Genomic DNA, 14,333 nt, shown 5'->3' with positions numbered 1-14,333 from the left:
GCCCTCAACCACCACCGCTCTGCGGGGCCGTCCGCTCACTGCAACGCGACGGGAAAGTCTTCGCGGACGTCCTCGGCGCTTCCGTTGTCTTCCCGAAGTTAATTAAAACACCTCTCAGCCCCAGGAAAACAGCAGTTTCCAGAGTCTGAGTTCAGACAAATGCCAGTGGTGCCTTTCATATTAAATGTGATTGGCTTGTGATGTGCTAATTAACCTAATTATCAAGCCTCATTAATGAGCTGCTTCCCCACATTTAGGGCTGAGCAGGTTGTAAGCGTGTTCCCTCTCCGAGTCAGCTGGGAAGTTGAGAGACGTTCCCCATCCTCACACGCAGGGCATTTCCATTTCAAGCAAACCTGTCGCCCTGACTCCTCGGGACCAGTTGCTGCTCCGGGCACTTGTCTCCGTTTGTTCTTGTGCCTGGCAGAAGCCCTGGAAAACGCTTTGCGGCAGCTTGATACTGACCTCTGCGTGTCAAAGCTCCACAAAGGAAATGGTTTCCGCATTGTGGCCGCACCAGATGAAACATCTTTGAATCCTCAAAGCACGCTTACCTGTCTTTCTTCCCTGCAAGGTGTAACCTTCAGAAGCACCTGTGAACAAGCCACTGCTATGGAAATGTGATCTGAGCTCAGCTGGAAAGAAAGGGAAAAAAAAAAACACATAAAAATGTCCTGGTTTTAGCCAGAATAAAACAGATAGAAGGTGGCAGCTGTGAGGTCTGATTGACAGAGAAGAAGAAAGAAGATGAAAACAATTGCTTATGCTGGGACCTCATTTTATTGTAAGCAAAATACAAAAGTCAGATAGAAACATTCACGGAGCCACGGTGTCTCCTGTTTGGGGGAAACAAGTCAGGCTATCATGTACCTCTCTGAAGGCTTCTTAGAGTAGCTTTCAGATGATCTTATGTTCTTGACAGTAGTATCTTTCTAATGGCTCAGAGCAGGCTTTTGCCAGTGCTAGTGGAGCATCTCCTTGTCTTTGCAGGAGAGATGCACAGTATGGGCACAGTATTTCCTAAAAAGGTTTGGGATCCAGGCAGTAGCGAAGAGTTCCCAGAAAACCCTACCAGATGTCTTCATTTAACTGTCTGGGCAGCAGCCCAAGGCCTCCTCACTCAGGAATGCTTATTTATAACAACACGTGGGGATTTACCTGCATTGCTGGCAGGAAGCTATACAGCTCTCCCAAGGCACAAGCGAGCCTAAGCACAGCAGTGTGCACACACCAAACTCAATCCTCCAAATGCCAAGAGCACATACAGAGAGGCACAGAGAAGCAGGGGCCAGGCACATACGTGTGGCAGGAGCCATACCTGCCTCGCCTCCATCACTCAGAGCCATGGGACTCCGTGCCAACAGCTCCTGTGTCACAGCACAAGCGCCACAAACCTCCTTACAGCCTGGCCTTTTCAGCCTCCAGTCCTCGTTCAAGCCCTGAACTGTGCCGTTCTCTATCCATTCCCAGGACCCTAATAACCTCGAGCTGCAGCACCCACTGCTATTCCAATTTCAGGCTCTTTAGGTGTAACAGCCTCTCCGTTTGTATCTGCAACCCTGGTACAAACAGTAATGATTTTGTAGTGACAGCAGCGCAATAAATCATCCAAAAGTAGGACTGTTGCTAAGAAAAGGTTCTGACCAAGTTTTGCAAGACCAACAAGCCATTCTGAAGAAGTGAGCACCTGGAGACACTGCTAAAGGCATTTTCAGACGAACCCCCTGAATATTCATTCAGCAGCGAAACATCCAGACTTGTGTACAGGCAGGACAGGCAGGACCCCCCAGTGGGCACTGAAAACAAGGTGCATGGGGGCAGAAAGACACTTATTCCCGGCTCCACTTCCCTTTCTGATAAATATACCCCAGTTAATGCCTGCAAGTCCAGCAAGCCACTGTGACCTCTTGGCTGCTCTCACAGGTGGCCAGGGAAACGCTCACATACACACCAAGAACATATCACAGTTCCAAACTCCATTTCTCTGCTGGTCTAATACTCCACTCTGTCAAAAAGAGTACGTTACCAAACCTATTCCTCTGGGGTGAGTGCTACATGCCAGGAACTGTGAGCTGCCTGGAAAATTGGGGGAAAAGATGACAGGGAAGAAGAAGGAACAAATTTCTTACAAACAATGCAGAAGAGGTCAAAATGAAAAGTAGCAGCTTGCAGTCATTTAAAGGGGCTGGTACGTGCAGACCCAAGGGAAGGGCTCCAACACAAGAACTGGAAACTACTGACTTAGCATCACATACTGAGAGTTTAAGAGCTCCCTCTGTCACACCCAGTTATTAGAGTGTTTCTGCTAGCCAGCAAACTCATCCACTCAAGCAAACCTGGGCAATATTGACTTTCTGCACTGTCATACTCGCACACCCATGAACTCAGACTGCAGGGCAGAGAGCAAAGCAGAAGACAGTATATCACGTGGGCTGGGGTAGCCTCTTCCGTTTCCATTCTCACTGGCCGAGCTCTCCAGCCTTCAGAAGAGCTAATAAACGTGCCCTCACTGTAACCCTTTGTTCACGAAAGACAGGAGATGCCATCCTCTCCTCTCCCACCCTCACCCTCCCCATTTAAAGGATCATAATATTCGCCAATCCCTTTAGGGGACAGAGGACTCCACTGCACAATGTTTACTGCACAGAGACTACTTTCCTCAAACCTGACTCGTCGTTTTCTTCTAACGACGGCATTTAAAGCTCTTGCCTAAGACAATGCACAGCTGCAATTCCATGACATTAATAGAACTGGAAACATTGAATAGTGGTATAGGATGCGTGGGGCACAGAACTGCGCATCCCAACAGCACCGACGTATCTCCAAGTCTGCACTTCTGGAGGAGACGCAGGCCTTAGTCAGGTTTCCCCCACTCTTGCCTCCCTTCTATCTTCATTCCACAGTTGGTAAGGTCCTTCTGAACATCCAGCCACAAACACTTGACACTGAGGATGTGGGATCCAGCCCCAAAGAAATGGATGACAGCTCTATAAATGTAGCACTAGAACCACATGTAAAGCTGTGTCTCTGATGTCTGTCCCTAGCTTTCATAAGAAGGTACCGTAGAAAGCCAAAAAACTTTATTTCAGTTTGTCCGCATGACCAGAGAGCTCGAGGGCTGTTGAAAACTACGCAAAGAGCTCAACTCTTCACTTCCACCCTGAGCTTCAAGCAGATATCGCACAGGAAAACGTTCATCAGGTCCTGGCCAGCCTCCTGAGCAATCCTGCTGATAACAGTACCTCTTCTTCCAATCAACATTTTCTGTATAAAAACCCAGAGAGAACATCATCATACTTACCTTTACATCACTTAACTGTGGAGAGGAATCACTTGGGGGGGCGGTGTGGGAAACAGCTATAGAAGCAACTAAAGGGAATACAAAAGTCAGACGTCCCGAGACCAAACCACAGGCAACCGATCACTTCAGAAAGGTGCAAGAGTTTTACAGAAACTCTTGATTGTTTGTAGAGAAACTCAAGTTAGATGACCAGTACATGGCAACCATGTGTCTGCCTCAGGCACGAGCAGGTAGGCATTGGGAATGCCTTCTGTCAGGACTGGGAGACATAGCTGCTCACCTCATGGGTGTCCGCATGCTCATATAGTGAGGCAGCATGGAGCAGCCTGCTGGTTTTCTACCATGCAATGCATATGAGGATATCTGGCTTCATCTTGTGTCTAAGGCTACAACACACCCCAGTGTCTCCTGAACCTACTTCACAGTGTACAGTCCTGGGACTGCTGAGCCTGTGACTGTGTTGGGCACCTGGCTCTTCCCAACACCAATACTCCACAGCTGAGGGATAGTGCGTCTAACATAGCAAGGATGCACATGCACTGGATCCAGGAATCTCCTGTCATGCTCCTCAGCACTTCATCTTTCTTCTGATGTTACTCACCATATGAGACTTCCTCGGGACCACAAGGTTCTGCATAATGAGGAGCTCTCCGCTTGGCCCTTCCTCCCACACCTCTGTTACCTGCAACAGCGAGCACAAACTCAGCAATTCAGTAAAGCATCTCAGGAACAGCAAATGCCACTCCTTTGCAGAAAAGGACTCAAGTCAGCTCCCCGAACTGAGCCGACAGCTGCAGTCTCCCTCAAAACACAGGAAGGGTCTCACACCACTGGGCATGTAGGTTAGAAGCCACCCCACATGCCTTTTAAAGAGTCTGGCAGATTTCACAAACCCAAAGAAAATAATTCAGATTGTACTATGATGTTCCCAGTACAACAGCTTGAAGGAAAGCCTGCTTGCAGATGCTTCCCACCTGATGCACACCGTAAGGCACTTCCAGTGGCAGGTACTCCAGTATCTTCTCCCTGATGATGTTGTCACAGATCTCTTGAGGCGACTGGTTGGTCAAGACCCCACTGTGAAACTCCCAAGGGCCTGGCTTGGCTTGCATCAGAAGGTACCGCTGTCAGCACAAAATGCACATCACCCCCATTAGCTGTCACATCGCATTCTTGTGTGGTGCTACAAACCTCTATGCTCATCTGGCAGTGATTCACTATGAGGACACTGCTACTAGCCAGACATCAGAGCAGTAGTTTAATAACTTTGGTGGGGAATGCAGAAAGGGAAGCTTCAGCAACTCAAACTTGCCACAGGATCACACCTCCCTTAAGTAGTTTACACAAGTTAGAAGAAAACTCACAGCATTACTGGCAGCTGAAAAAATAATGCACTGGGTGGCTTCCTCATTAAAAATAAGCTGCTGTTTGGAGAACCCCAAATAAGAGCGTTCTGTATAAGAAACTCTGAAGTTATAATGCACACGCAACCCTCCTTGCCAGAGAATACCTCACTCTTGGCGTGGGCCCACCCCAGAACAAAAACAGCAGCTCTGCTGTTTCCTCACAGGACATGAAGCTCAGTATGTAGCATGTGGGGTACCACAAGCATAAAAGCACACCAGTTTCAAAGCAGAAACAGTTCAAAACTGCAGTTACCTTTAGTGTATCCACCTCCTCTCCACTGAGAGCTGCCAGCATGAAGATCTCCTGAAAGCATGGCCAGCCTTTCATATTTTTGAGATCTCTATATCCACAGGGCTTTGGGCCTTGCACTTCTTCTGTGACAACACTGGACCCCATATCACTGCTGCTATCCAAGCTACAGTCTTCTTGGGCTTTATTCGTTTTCTGCAAACAGTGAGACTCACGGGCCCTATTCTCTGATGGAGAAGCTTGGACAATCTGAGGAGGAGTTTTTGCCGAAGAACGGGAATTATGTTTAAAATCAGATTCCACTTTCAGTTTCTTTCCATTTACAACTCCCTCTGTTAGCTCATTTACTAGTTCCAGCAGGATGAACTTCTTCTTTACCAGATCCACCTAATATGAGAAAAAGAAGTGTCAGGAATTTGTTCTCAAAAAAGTTGGCAGCTGGGCCCTGAATTTTAAGGATCTAGAGGAATCCATCTGAGTTGGCAGCTGCAAGGCAAGGTTTCTACGGTGGAATGACACCATTTTTCTACCAAATCACAGTGTCGGTTGTTCTAGAATGGTTTGTTCAAACACCAACTGCTGATCAGTTCCGCTGTGGTGCAGCTAGTGTTTCCAGGTTAATTTAAACCCTAGTTTGCAACGTGCAGCTTCAGGGGTTTGCAAGCTTGCATGTGTATACACACATACACTTCAGTATTCTGGAGCAGAGGGTGAACAATCAGTTTCATTTAACACATCTGCTCTCAGTGACCTGAAAATTCATCTCTGCAGAACCTGAATACTGTTTGAAGACATTGACCTAACATGCCAGAAGGAACATGTAGAAGGAAGGGGTGGGGGGAAAGAAAGAAAGAAAAAGAAAAAAATAGCAATGTTAATTTACCTTGTTCAGAACCAGGATACTGGGAATCTGGGGAAACTGAAAGAGACACTTCAGCACCTCTTGGCTCAGACAGTTTCGCGTCCAGTGATCTGATACGTCCACCAAAACCAGAACTGCCAGAAAACAGTGAGGAAAAAATAATGAACCTTCAACTTCTAAAATGTTAGCTTTCAGTTTCCCCAAAATCCGCAGCCAAATTCTTCTCTTCTGATTTTACACTTCTCTCTCTTCTACAGCAGAAGCATAAGGATGGAAAGGGAGTTTCAGTCAGCAAGACAATAAAATGCAGTTTACACTTATTGTCTTAAAAAGATCATGTGCGCTAATATGCAACATCCTAGCCCAAGCTGTTAGCCCAAATGGCCTCTCCTTAGCATCAGGAAATTCACATTCTTTTCCCCAGCTAAACATCTGGAAATCTTTTCTAGGTGCTTCCCTCCTCTGCCTTGGTTCACACTCCCAGGTCTGCCCTTAGTGCCTAGTAAGCATCCAGATACCACAGTTACAGGGCTGTAAGATTTTAGAGCAGGTTAATGTTTCCCTTAACCTAAAGGAAGTTAAGTGCCCACCTATATCTGCATGTTTCATGCTCTCCCATGGGTCATTCAGCATGGATTCATTTAGCTTATGTCTGAAAGAGAAATGCAAATTAGTAAGCTAGACCCACATTGGATCTCAGCTGTCTTCCTTCACGTTAAAAGGAGGAAAAACATATTTTCTATCATCCCAACTCATGCAAAGCTACCCTGCAGCCTACGAGATGCCAGATTACATACACACATGCAGTATGGAACAGAATAGGGCCCAAGGGACTGTATGTGCTACTGAAATAGCAATGATGATCAAAATTCATATACAATAATAAGACTAAAAACATATGTGTCCGTTACTCTTTTTTAAAAAAACTCCTACAGGAGAAATCATTTTGTTCTTATAAAACTTTCACTGACAGTTGCCCTCATAACAGCAGTAATACCTTTTGGCTTTCAAGGGACTGGTGAGACCAGGTGTATCCAGAATGATCTAGAAAAAGAAAAAACACATAAGTTTGTCTGTGGCTGGTGGCAAAGATAAAACTTGTATCTGTGGAAAAACCACCACGGGATATAAATAATAAAACCCAGCACTATCTGACTAACACTCCTCGCTGCCCTGAGTGAAGCCTCACTTTGGCCTATCTGGAAGCTCACCAGCTGCGTGTCTTCACACGTGACAACACCTCGGGCTTTGCATCGGGTTGTGTGCACTTTCTTAGACACTGGAAAAACCTAGGAAAAAATTAAATGTTTTCAACTCAGGATATATGAAAAACAAAATCAGTTAGCAGCCTGTATTTCTTGCTATAGCCCAGCTTTACCTTTCTGCCCAAGAGCTGGTTAGAGAGCGTGGACTTCCCAGCATTTGGTGCACCAATGATGGCAACTTTTAAAACCTTGGGGTTACTGGGCTGGTCAGGTTGGCACTGCACCAGGTGCTCTTGCTCCTCTGCCAGGGCAAAGCAGAAGTTTAAAAATGGATAAATCCCTATGCACAGTATCGCTCCAAACAGGAGTCAGTGGGCTAAGCAGCTCTCCGCATGTCGCGCTGCCTGCCGTCCTACGGGTGCACGTCGCTCACGAGCGCTCAGGCAGCCGTCGGACACGCGCCGGACGAGCCCATCCCGGGGGGCGGCGGCGGTGCCCGGCCAGCACCGCGCACTGCTCACCTTTGCTGACGGCCACGGGAGGCGGGTGCTGGCCCAGGGCGCTGGCCGGCTTCTCCGCGGGGATGCCCAGGATGCGGCCTAGCGCGGAGCTGCTCCCGCGGGTGGGGAGCACAGCGGCACTCGGGGGGCCCCTGCACAGGAGACCGGCACACCGGCCTGGAAAACAGCAGCGACCGGAGCTGCAAACCCCGCTGTTTGCGCCGAAACCGCCCCCACAACGGGCCGCCAGCGGCCCCCAGCGCCGCGGCGGCGCCCCCCGCCCCCGGGGCGGCCCCGCCACCGGGCCCGGCCACCCTCGGAGCAAGGCCTCGCCCCCGGCCGCGGTTCCCGGCGGCCCCACCTGCGCCCACCGGCAGGGGCCGCCCCGCCGCCGCCGCTCTCACGGCCTGGCACAAGCCCCGCGCCGTCCCCGCCACCATGGCGACGGGCGCCGCCATGTTGCCCCGCCGCGGGGCACGGCGGGAGCGCACGCAACGGCCGCCCTGATTGGGTGCAAACGGGGGAGAACATAGAGAGGTGGCGGGCGGAGCAGCGCGCCGCTCCGCGCCGCCTGGGGTTGTGGGGAGGAAGCGGAAGCCGGGCGGACCTTGCAGCCAGGGCGGGGCGGGGCGGGGCGGGGCGGGGCGGGGCGGGGCGGGGCGAGCGAGCGAGCGAGCGCCCTCTGCCGGCCCTGCCGCGCGCCTCGGGCGGACCGCGCTGCACCGCCCCGGGCACCGCCCCGTGCACCCCGCTGCAGCGCCCCGTGCACCCTGCTATACCGCCCCGTGCACCCCGCTGTACCGCCCTGTGCACCGCTCCGTGCACCCCGCTGCACCGCTCCGTGCACCCCGCTGCACCGCCCCGTGCACCCTGCTATACCGCCCCGTGCACCCCGCTGTACCGCCCTGTGCACCGCTCCGTGCACCCTGCTGTACCACTCTGTGTACCGCCCCACGCACCCCGCCGTGCGGCTCCATGCGTCCCGTTGCACTGGTCCGTGTCCCCCGCTGCACGGGTCCATGCACCCTCTCCCGCTGTCCACCCTGCTGCACCGCTCTGTGCACCTCACTATACCACCCTGTGCACCCTGCTGTACCGCTCCCTGCCCGCTGACGTATGGCGACAGGCACTCCACTGTACCACTCTGCACACCCCCTCCTGTACCACCTGCTACACCCTGCTGTACCACCACATGCACCCCACTGTACCACCTGCAGACCCCGCTGTAGCGCCCTGTGCACGCCCTCCTGTACCACCCTGTGCACCCCACTGTACCGCCCTGTGCACCCCACTACACCGAGCTGCGCAACCAGAGCCCCGCTATAAAGCCTGGTGGCCCCTGCTGTACTCTGCCCAGTATGCCCAGTCTGCTCTGCAGAACACCCCCGCGCCCCCCCGCAATGCCCCTCAGTCATCCCAGTGCCCCCCCGCAATACATCCCAGTGCAAGCCAGTGTCCGCCTGTGCCCCAGCTGCCCCCCTGCAATGCACGGACACTTCCCAGGCCCCCAGCCCCTGCCCCGTGCCCCCCGGGGTGCCCAGCAGCACGTCCCACCCCGCACCCTGCCTGCACCCGGGGGCCCCCCACTGCGGAAGGAGAGCCGCAGACGCTGTGCTGTAACTGCCTTTATTGGCACGTCGGTGCCCCGCGCCCAGGGGTGCCAGCCACTCGCCGCGGGCCCCTCGCCACGAGCCCCTCGCTGTGGGTCCCTGGCCGCGGGTCCCTCGCCGCGGGTCCCTCGCCGCGCGCCGGCCAGCGGCAGAACCGTCACCATTACTAAACTCAGTAATGGTAACGGTTTCCCCGCCGGCCGCGGTCCCAGCTGCGCCCGGAGCTGCTCGACGCCTGGCCCTGGGGTGCCCCCGGCCGGGGCAGCCCCACAGAGCCCGCTGGCCCTCCTGGCCCCATGGCCCACAGCCCCCGCACCTCGCTGCCCCCCGGCCTCTGGACCACCTGCCTCTCCATCCCTGCCCCACGGCCCAACGCCTCGCTGCCCCATATCCTGGGCTCTGGGTGCGCCATGGCCCAGCCCCATGGGGCTCCATGTCCCAACCCTGCCACATCCCACATCCCGACCCCTCGGTGCCCCACGTCCCAGCCCCGCCATGCCCCATACTGCAGCCCCTCAGTGCCCAACATCCCAACCCCTCGGTGCCCCACGTCCCAGCTGCTCCATGCCCCATACTGCAGCCCCTCAGTGCCCAACATCCCAACCCCTCGGTGCCCCACGTCCCAGCTGCTCCATGCCCCGTACTGCAGCCCCTCAGTGCCCCGCACCCCAGCCCCTTGCCACCCCATGTCCCAACCCCTCCGTGCCCCACGTCGCAGCCCCTCGGCGTCCCTCGGCGCAGCCCCTCGAGGCTGTGGGTGTCCCTCGGTGTGGCGGGGGGGGGGGGGTGCAGCCCAGGGGAGTACATCATCTATACTGTAGTGTCTCATAGTGAACTTACAGTATATGATGATATCCCGCCCGGGGCCGCGGGGCGGGCAGCATCCCGCCGCTCGGAGCACAGCGCCTGCACGGGGAGCACAGCACCGTTAGACAGGCAGCGCAGCCAGTGCTCGGCCGGCGAGGGTCAGGGCACCCCGGTGGGGGGAGCAGCGGGGGTCCCAGCACCCTAGGGGCACCTACCTGGCAGGGCGGCGCTGGGCCGAGCCCCCAGCTGCCTCGGCGGACCCCGCAGCAGCCTTATAAAACCTGCGCCGCCTCATCTGCATATCGCACATCTGGCCGGCACAGCTGGAGCGGCCCCGTAACCCCTTCGTGCCCAGGGGGCAGCTGTGCCCCAAGGGCGAGCGCCCGTCCCGCTGCAGCCCCTGTGGGTCCTCACTGCCCTGCCTGGCACGGGCACGGGTCCTGGTGCCCCGGGGGTCTCGGCCGGGCCTGTGCCCCCTCCCCAGCAGCTCTGCCTGCAGGACGTGGCACCAGCCCTGCCACCATTGTTGGGGACATTGGTGGCTGCCACCCCGCTGGGGCAAGGCGTGCAGCTCTGCCCCGGCTCCTGTGGTCACCGCCACACTGGGTGCAGGCTGGGGGACCCCAGACTGGGAGCTGCCCATTGTAAACTGGTGCCCACGTGCAGGACATAAGCAGGCCACGGACATGGCACAGTGGCAGCCCCATGGGGCCAGGGCAATGGTGGGGACATGTGGGTGCGGGGGGGGGTCCGGTGATGCGCACCAAAGGGGCTGCAACCCCCTGCATGGGCGAGCTCGTGCCCTGGCAGTGCCTCCCCGAGTGCGTGCCCCCCCAAGTGCCATGTCCCCCGGCCATATACACTTCCCCGAGCGACATGTCCCCTGACAGCGCGGCCCCTGGAGGGTTGTGTCTCCTGGTGGTGTCTGAGCCTGGAGGGATGTGTCCCCTGGGAGCACGTATCCCCAGCCTGCACACGCCACCCCAGAGGGATATTTCCCCTGGATAGATGCATGCCTCAGTGTGTGTCCCCAAAGGACGTGTCCCCAGGTCATGCATGTCCCCAGAGGACCATGTCACCTGGCTGTGCATGACACTGGCCATATGTGTCCCTTAGTAATGCATGCCCCCAGAAGACCCTGTCACCTGGCTGTGGGTGACCTGGCCATATGTGTCCCCTGGTCATGCATGTCCCCAGAGGGCTATGTCACCTGGCTGTGCATGACCGTGGTAATGTGGGTCCCCTGGTCATGCATGTCCCCAGAGGACTTTGTCACCCGGCTGTGCATGACCCTGGCCATGTGGGTCCCCTGGTCACGCATGTCCCTAAAGGGTTGTGTCACCTGGCTGTGCATGACCCTGGCCATACATGTCCCCTGGCCTGTGTGTCCCCAGCCCCACACACCCGCAGGCCTGCGTGTCCCCACGGGGCCGTGCCCCACTCCAAACGCGGTGTCCTGGTGCCGGGTTGTTTGCGCCAGCTGGGCAGGGACACGCTCACGTTCCTGGAAGATGCCTGTGGGGCCATGATAAGCCCCCGGCAGCACCACCCGCGCGGGGCCCTGATAAGCAGCAGAGCCTGGCTATCGGGTCCCTGTCCTAGCACGCGGGCACCCTCCGACCTGCTGTCACCTCTGGGAGATAGGGACAGCGTCACCCACACTGTCCCCAGCCCTGCCAGACCCTGGCAAGAGGTAGCAGAGGGTCAGCCCCCAGTGCCAACATGTCCATGGCCACGGGGACACCAGGACTTGGGGTCTGCAAGGACCATCCCCTCTGGTCTTTAGCCCCTTGTCGTGTCCCAAAAGTGCCCCAGAGGGCCTGTGGCCCTTCCTGAGCTGCGACACCATCAGCCCAACACCCAGAGCAGGGAGACAGGCAAAGCTTCCCCGAACCCTGCCACCCTGGGGCCATTGGTGCTGCCCCAGGGCCATCAGTGCCACCTCGAGGTAAACCCCATGGGGCCATTGGTGCCATTCTGGGGCCATTAGTGCCACTCTGGGTTGAGTCCCATGGGGCCACTGGTGCCACTCTTGGGGTCATTGGTGTTACCCTGGGGCAAGCCCCACAGAGCCTTTGGTGCCACTCCAGAATGAGCCCCATGGGGCCATCAGTGCCACCCCAGGGAAAGTCCCAAGGGGCCATCACCCCAGAGCAAGCCCCACAAAGCCGTTGGTGCCAGGCAGCACCAGTGTAACCCAGGATGAGCCCCGTAGGGCCACTGGTGCCATCCTGGGCCCATCAGTGCCACTCTGGGGTGAGCCTCATGGGGCCATCGGTGCCACCCTGGGGCCATTGATGCCGCCCCAGGGTGAGCTCCCTGGGGCCATCCCCACTCGGGCCGGGGCGCGTGGGGCCCCGGTGGTCCCCAGGCCGGGCCGGGCCGGCGCGAGAGCTGCGCTGCTCCGGGGCAGCGCGTCTGGCGGCAGATAAGGGCCGGGGCAAAGGGGGGGGCGGCCGAGCCGCCTCCGCCCGGGCTATCGGCAGCGGCACGCCGCTGCGGGGCCGGGGGCCCTGCGCCCTGCCCGCGTCCCCGACCCCCCCCCCGGCCCGTCCCCATCCCCGGGCACGCGGCGGGGCAGAGCCCCCGCCCCCCTCCCCGTCCGCCCCCCCGGGCGTTATCGCGGGGGCGCCGCGCCGCGGGCCCGCCCGGCCCGCCCGGCCGCCCCACATCCGCGCCCCGGCCGATAAGGCTCTGCCCTCCGCCGGCCGCGGCTCCCCACCCCCGGGGGGGGGGGGGGGGACACGGTGCCCCGGGGCGGGGGGTCCCGGCTGGGGACGAGCTCCGCAGGATCCCTCCCCAGCCTTGGCGACCAAACCGGCGCTGCCGGGGCTGCCTCTCCGCGGCCGCCCCGTGCCCGCCCCCTCGGGGGGCCCGCCAGGCCCCCGCGCACGCCGCCGCCGAGCCCGGCTCCGTGGGGCCCCGCTGCCGCCCGCGGGCCCGGCGCCGTCCGCGCCCCGGGACCTTCCGAGGGCCCCGGCGGCCCCGGCTCCGCGGGTTCGGAGCCCGCCGGCCCGCCCCGGCCGGTCCCGCTGCGCGACCCCCGGAGCGGGACGGCCGGACGAGGGGAACCGCCCCCCCCGGGGAGGGAGCGGAGCTGCTCGCGGGGCTGCGCGGGCGACCGCAGCCGGGGCTCAGCTGCCGTGGCGCTACCCGGGGCGGACCCCCCTCCCCCCGGGCCGAGGCCGTTCCCCACCTTCGCTCCGCGGGCCGGACCGCCCCCCCCGCCCCCCGAGCGGCCCCGGGGGGGCTCGCCGCAGCTCCCTGCACCCCGGGCAGCAGTTTGCGCTTTCTACACAAGGGGGAGACGGAAGAGCTGCGACCGCGACGTGCGCGGGACTGAGCCCTCCGGCAGCTTCGCCTGCCGCTCAGGCAGGAGCGGGGATGATTTTTTGGGTCCCCCCCCCAAATGTCAAATCTGAATAGACTCAACAGTAACATTTATTGTGTGCATCTGCCAGTAATCCCCCCTCTCTAAACAGTCCCCGGCCTCGGGAGCTCCGCGGAGGACGGTCAGGGCACGGACATGGGTTAAGGGAGTCCCTGAAGCACCCAAGGAGCACGGAGCAGCTCGGCCCCGTGCGTGAGCAGCGCTGTCGGAGCGCCCGCACCCGAGCGGGCCTGGCTGCCGGCTCCGTACGGATGCTACCGTGCAAAGCGAAGGCTGCCCGGAGCAGAACGCGGCTGAGCAACACGCGCTCGCGGTGCTCCCGGGGGCTGAGGTAGGGCACTGCTGTCCGGTTTTGGCACTGTCCGGCTGGCACTGACGCTTCTTCAGGCGTCACCCGAGTCAGAGCGCGAGAGAGTTCACCTGGCACGAAACCGCAGCGCCCGTAATACAGCAGTCCCGTCCGGAGGGGCGATACTGCTGCACCCGGCTCCAGCCAGCTGCCCGCACAGCAAGGGGCGAGCGGAGACGCAGCCCCGTTAGCTCCGAGGCTGAGAAAACCGGTCCAGAAGGACACAAAGGCCTGCGTGGCCCGAGGCAGCACCCCAGCATCCAGCTGATGCAAGGACGGTTCGGGAGAGCACTCGTTAAATCTTCCTTTAAAAGAAGAGCATCTTTGTGCATGTGAAGCACTTATATTACAGCAAAATTTCAAAAACATGTTTCCCTAATAAAAGTTTGTTTGTGTTTCTGCACCTCACAAGTGCTTCCTCTGAGATTCTGCAAAATTAGGAAAATTCTGCCACAGAAATCCCCAACCCAACTGCCCTGAGTCTACTTTCAACATGGTAATCCCTCAAATCTCACAATTCTAAACCTTTTAAAGTCTTTAAAATTAACTCTTGATCCAGATGACAGCACCATATTTTTATTGCAACCCTGTCTGAACATAAAAAATAAATAAATAAAAGGGAGAAAAGAAAGCAGACCAGATGAATTAGGAG

General features: G+C 57.7%; 1 protein-coding gene across 4 annotated transcripts; it reads right to left on the bottom strand.

The window, feature by feature from the left end:
* Positions 1-173: 173 nt before the first annotated feature.
* On the bottom strand, positions 174-8,009 carry ERAL1 (Era like 12S mitochondrial rRNA chaperone 1). Of its 4 annotated transcripts, none has more exons than XM_062592705.1 (12): positions 7,886-8,009; positions 7,546-7,701; positions 7,198-7,325; positions 7,031-7,108; positions 6,817-6,863; positions 6,410-6,471; positions 5,841-5,953; positions 4,961-5,344; positions 4,276-4,425; positions 3,903-3,983; positions 555-635; positions 174-442 (listed from the first exon to the last, which is right to left on the bottom strand). In XM_062592705.1, exons 1-12 carry the CDS (start codon positions 7,980-7,982, stop codon positions 347-349), a joined length of 1,473 nt encoding a protein of 490 aa, XP_062448689.1. In that variant the 5' UTR covers positions 7,983-8,009; the 3' UTR covers positions 174-346. The 4 variants fall into 4 exon arrangements, with proteins under 4 accessions (XP_062448689.1, XP_062448688.1, XP_062448691.1 ...); XM_062592704.1 differs by having other exon boundaries at positions 174-432; XM_062592707.1 differs by lacking the exon at positions 174-442 and having other exon boundaries at positions 467-635; positions 7,886-8,008.
* Between the last annotated feature and the right edge of the window lie 6,324 nt (positions 8,010-14,333).

Source organism: Rhea pennata, chromosome 20 (assembly GCF_028389875.1).
Source record: "Rhea pennata isolate bPtePen1 chromosome 20, bPtePen1.pri, whole genome shotgun sequence".
Classification (NCBI taxonomy): Eukaryota; Metazoa; Chordata; class Aves; order Rheiformes; family Rheidae; genus Rhea; species Rhea pennata.
The sequence above is the reverse complement of the archived record's forward strand: the minus strand, read 5'-3'. Positions and strand labels throughout refer to the sequence as shown.

Coding starts and splice junctions, on each gene's coding strand:
- ERAL1 (XM_062592704.1), bottom strand. CDS start 7,982: ATGGCGGCGCCCGTCGCCATGGTGGCGGGGACGGCGCGGGGCTTGTGC. Junction 7,326..7,545: donor TCCCGTGGCCGTCAGCAAAG/GTGAGCAGTGCG, acceptor TTGCCCTGGCAG/AGGAGCAAGAGCACCTGGTG. Junction 5,954..6,409: donor CATGAAACATGCAGATATAG/GTGGGCACTTAA, acceptor GTTTTCTGGCAG/TTCTGGTTTTGGTGGACGTA.